This window comes from Parus major, chromosome 11 (genome assembly GCF_001522545.3).
Source record: "Parus major isolate Abel chromosome 11, Parus_major1.1, whole genome shotgun sequence".
Classification (NCBI taxonomy): Eukaryota; Metazoa; Chordata; class Aves; order Passeriformes; family Paridae; genus Parus; species Parus major.
This window is the reverse complement of record NC_031780.1, coordinates 224073-229408: the sequence shown is the minus strand read 5'-3', so window position 1 is coordinate 229408 and position 5336 is coordinate 224073. Positions and strand designations below refer to the sequence as shown.

At 47.3% G+C, this 5336-nt stretch overlaps 1 protein-coding gene across 1 annotated transcript in view; it reads left to right on the top strand.

Annotated features, from left to right (window-relative positions):
- LOC109022827 overlaps window positions 1–5204 on the top strand; it is a 73767-nt gene extending 68563 nt beyond the window's left edge. The window contains exons 6-7 of the mRNA XM_019007976.1: window positions 3827–4004; window positions 4530–5204. Coding sequence (XP_018863521.1) covers window positions 3827–4004; window positions 4530–4614 — 263 coding nt within the window. The 3' untranslated portion in view covers window positions 4615–5204. The remainder of the gene's footprint in view (window positions 1–3826; window positions 4005–4529) is intronic.
- Window positions 5205–5336: the final 132 nt, after the last annotated feature.

Sequence of the window (5336 nt, the reverse complement as noted above, 5' to 3'; positions counted from 1 at the left end):
CCCTTCCCTTCCCTTCCCTTCCCTTCCCTTCCCTTCCCTTCCCATCCCATCTCTCCACCCACTGATAGCAGATTCAGCTGAGCTTTCTGTTGGTTTCAGTGTGAGAGTGGCAGATAAAAGAGCCTAGCTCTCAACTTGAGTTATGGTCCTGTCCTTTACAGAAAAACTGGCAGCATGGCCCTGCTTGTCATCTTAGTCCCCCACCTGATCATGAGCTCTCCTAGTGAATGAATTAGGATTTGGCATATCATCCTTTAATACAGCCCCCATGCTAATGTCTTTTTGAAATGAAACTGAGAAAGCTGTTAACCTCAGTTAGCCAGTTGTCCTCACTGTGACCTGGATAAATCATCCAAGCAGGAGCACTGAAGAACAGTGTTCTGGCTGTTTTTTAAAATGGAGTTGGAAGGGAAGGGTTGTGCTTCCAGCTCATGCCATGAAGACTCCTCTGCACAAGGGCTGTGCAGCAAAAGGACCAGTGTGTTCTTACACCAGAGGCCCTGATGGGGCTCCAGGCTATGTGTCCACTGGTACACCCCCTCTGCTGGCAGCTGCCGAGGGGTCACAGTGTCACACCACAAGTGGGAAAAGGTGACATGCTGGATCTGGAGAATGGATCAGGATGGATTCCCACAGGGACCCCAGGAACAGGTTCCTTCTGCTCCTCCCATCGGGCGTGTTTCAACATCCAGCCCTTCTTCATGACCTTGTGGTTTTCCACATTTCTTTCCTTCAGCTGGGGGCTGGACTTTCCCCAGGGATGTCTCCACCACATTCTGAAGGCATCTGGCCTTGGGCTGGAAAAAGAGATGAAGAGGACACTTTAGTGTCTGCCACCAGGAGATACAGATCTACAGGAGCAGGGAATCACTCTCCATAAGCTGTTTTGACTCCGGGACCTGTTATCTTTATAAAGGCCTCATTACTTCATCTGTTTTCACGGAGCATCTGCTCTGAGCTACAGTTCTGTGTGGAAGAGAGTTCTACTAGACAGGGCTTGTTTTGTGATTTATGATCTGGCTCTTTCGTTGGGGTTTGAGTTTTTGGTTTTTACTTTTGCATGAATGAGGAAGATCACAACACCAACTGTATGTAAGAAACTCCAGGAAAGAGGAAAAAACCCATCTGCTGTCCATGTCCATGAAGGAACATTCAAGAACTACTGGCCAGAACCTCCATCATGAAAGATTTGGGTCAGGAAAAGTTTTCTAAAGGGAAGGAGAGCAGAGCAAGTGAGCAGACTGCCAGGGTCTGAGGATCCTGTATCACAGGAGAGCTTTATGGACAGATACACAATATGCAGGGTACTTCTAAGTTCCCCTGTCTCAGAACTGGAAGATGATATCAGCCTCTTGATGTTCACACCAGCATTGCTCATTTCCTAAATCTATCCCTGCTCCTGCCTTGCAATACAGCTCTGCCTTTCCCAGAGTCCCACCGCAGTCTCCTTCACTGTTGCCCTTTTTCCTGCCAGCCTGCCTGGTCCCAGGCTCCCGGGAGGCTGTAACACATGCTGAAAGGAGCAAGCAGCTCAGTGGAGGAGGTCAGTGGGTGATGAAGGCTCCAGTACCACCATCTGCATTACATGTGCTGCTGTGCCACAGGCTTTGGCCAGAGTCCTGCCCATGGTGAGGAACACATGAGTGGATGAAGCAGAGATGGGAGTGTAGATATGCTATCAGAACTTTTGGATTCAATTTCCCTTTTCAGCAGAATAGCTGTGTGGGGTTTTTTACATGTGCTGCTCTGAAAATGAGTTGTGCAGGACATGGCTGCAGTCAGAGACCACCTGGAGAGCACAGTCCGCTTGGGGCATGCAGTTTGGCTGTGCAGGGCTGGCACAGGCAAGGGCAGGGTCTGGCTGATGGACACAGCTTCCCTCAGTTCCTCAGGGGCTGTAGGAGTCTGCTGCCCTTTGCCCTGCCCCACTGTACAAGAGCAGCCACAAAGCATTCACAGAGGAGAGAGGAATGGTCACAGGCATAATACCCTATACCATATACCACCTAATGTATACCATATACCAGGACTCAGAGCCATTCACAGACACACTGTTAACATCAGCAGAGAGACAGGGACTGAAACACAGAGAGTCAGGGGACTGTGAGCCAAGGTGAGCCACCAGTCTCACCTTGTGAGAGGTGACACCAGTGAGGAGCTCTACTGGGTACCTGTATCTGAGAGCCAGTTCTACAGCACAATCATTAAAGAGGGAATAAAGAAAATAATAGAGCATTGATTAAAATGGTCGGCAAGGCTGATTTCTCTCCATGCAGCCTCTGACTGAGCAGACTTTGGGGCTGGGGAGGAACAGGCAGCCTCCAGGCTGTGAGGCTAATGCAGAGCCATGGCTGTTTATATAACTGCAAAGCTTTTAAGAGAGACTTGGGAAAACTAGCTTGGATTCCAATGAATATTTACAATTACACTGCTCCAAAGCTGAATCCAATCACAGCACTGCAATGTGCAGGCTTTGTGCATCAAAAGAAAATGAGAGGAAAACAGGAAAGATGGAGTTGCCTTTGGAGGGACTTACAAACACAGATCTCTCTGCTTCTGGCAGAACTAAAATGCTTTATTTCTGATAGAAGCAATTTATTCTCCAGGCATTTTGCTTGATATTAGCAAGTGCCTGGCTGGTTTTTGAAGTGAGAGTCTTCACTAGAAGGTCTTTAATTCAAAATGAAAGTAAGAAATGGAGTGTTGTGGTTTGTAATTTTGATATTGTGCTAACAAACTCCAGAAAGAGGGGAGCATTACCAAAGTGGAGCTGGGGCCCCTTCCACTCCTTGTGTTCTTGGTCACCATGTTGAAGCAGGCTGGGTATTTAAACCATGCTGCTAATATGGAATTTGGCTGGTTACCATGCTGGCTGAGCATTCACTGCAGCTCAGTATTGGCCTCTTCTTTCTTGTGGTAGAAGGTATACAAAAAATAATGGTGATGAGGAATTACCTTGATAAAAAGATGGAGGCTCTGTAACTGCTGGATCACTGCTGAGAGCAGTGTGTCACAGAATAGGAAGTGTGTGACAAAGCAGAGACACTGCCTGAAGTAACAGCACCACACAGCTGACCTTTGTCAGCTGCTGCTCTGGTGCCCTGTGCATGGCCTATACCCGTCCATCCTGCCCATCCTGCCCACACAATCCATGTAGCCTGCACTGTATCCTACAGGACTATATATAGTGGCCCCACGGCACAAAACGCTACTGCTCTTAAATAATTTGAAGTACTTAAGGTATAGCCTTGCATTCCATCATGCAGACATTCTTTAGCATCACAGCAGCACAACAGCAGGTGCTTCAAAAGAACCAGATTAGGATTTACACTAAAGAACATGCAATCTATTTGCCATGGTGTCTGCTTATAAGCACACAACCTGGGAAAGCCACCTCTGAAAGTGCAAGCCCTGTCCCTCATCACAGCGCACCAGGCAGTGTGTCCCACCCTGGACAGAGGGCAGCAGGGGGCTGCTTCCAGCCTGCACTAATCCCTCCATGTGGTTTGAAGATGATGCTGTCTTCTGGTGCCTGTCACCTCGTGGATGCACAGATCTCTGCTGCTGGATGGCAGTCTGAAAGGATGCTGGTGGGAAATCCCGGGAAGTTGGTTTCTGATCTTAGTCAGTCATGCTGCTGGTGCAGAGACACGGTCCATCACACACAGGCATGGCACAGGGTGTTCCCTGCAGCTTGGCACAGGCTGGAATCGATAGCCCTCAGCAGGAACTTGCAGTCAGTATTATACTGTCTAAGAGGCTTAAAATCAACTGTGAAGTTTCAGTATAGCTACAAAAAAACTGTTTTCTGTTTCTCCACTGGTAGCTTGTTCCAGGAGGAGACGGCGCAATTTGGTGATTGACTCCTGGAGTCTGGTTGGTGCATCCATGCTGGGGTATAGAGGCCACAGATCCCGTGGGGCTTCCCAGAACTCTCTGCCAGCCTCAGCCACCTGCAGCTCAAGGGCTCCAGAAGCAGAAACAGGGTCTCGAATTCCATTAATGTGAGTGGATTTTTTTTTTTCTCCCATTAAAATGTTTAATTTATTTTTGAATGCATATGAGCCTTGGGGGTGCACCACACCCTGTGTGAAGCTGCCCAACATGACATTCAGTATAAGATCTGGGTTTTGTTTTTTTGGTATTACCTGCTAATTTATGAGGTGCTGCCAGCTCTTATGTTGAAGGGATGATGAGAAATCATACTGCAGGCAGCCTCTATTTGCTAATCTTGATACTATAATCCTCTTCAGTCTATTCTTTTCCAGTCTAAAGAGACTACCCACTTTTTCCTCACATGGAAAATGCTCTTTGTATTTGATCATCCTTGTTGGTCTTCTCTGAAACACTTCCAAATCTTTTTCTTGAGAGAGGCAGGCAGAGCTGCACAAAGAAATCACAGTGCAGCTTTCACTATGAATCTGTTCATTGGCAGAACTGTGATCTGCTCTCCATTATTTTCCTAATAATTGTTAACAGTCAGTTTGCCTTTTGGGCTGCTCCTGGGCACTAAACAAATGTTTCCACAGATCCATCTCTCCCTGTCCATCTGATTTTATTCTAGCACAGCCCCAAGCCCTGATTTCTGAGGCAAAACAGAGCTACAGCAGCTGAGACTACAGTGAGATCTTGTGAGAAGGATGGTGCAAATGCTCCAGACCGTCAGCAAGGTTAGGACCACCTGGCTGTGTCATACCTTGGAGACTGGGGACAGCTGCTAAAGATCTGAAAAAAAGAAGAAGTTATATAAGGTCAGCAGACCTGGCCTCTTCCAGGAAGATCTACCTCGAGTGTCTGCCCACCTGAGGGGCTGAGTAATGCTGTGGAATGCTGATGTAGGCAGATGAATCACTGCTGGTGAGAAGTCACTGCTCTATCCAAGACCACAAATAGCATCATGTTCTTGAGATCCTCCTTTTCATTTCCTTCCTGCAGATTCCTGGGGTGAGCAGGAAGGGATTAGGCTGCCTGACCTCCTGTACCTACAGTCATGAAAATTTCACCCCCTTACTCTGAAATCAGTAACTTGTCTTACTAAGATAACTTCAGACAGGCATTTGGCTGGGCTTGAAGACACCAAAAGATGGCAAATGCAAGACATCCTCTCCTGGCAATCAGTCCCTCCACATTATTCTCACTGTTTTGTTTTTTCTCTCATGATTGCTATGCCAACAGGGCTAATGAAGCTTTCTATGCAGCAGCAATATGGTCTCAGTTTTGTTTACCTTGGATTTTATCCTTTATCTTAGAATACTCCTTTCTTTTTGGCCACAGACTTAAGGTTAACCATAGAAGGAAGGGACGGGAAGGGAAGGGAAGGGAAGGGAAGGGAAGGG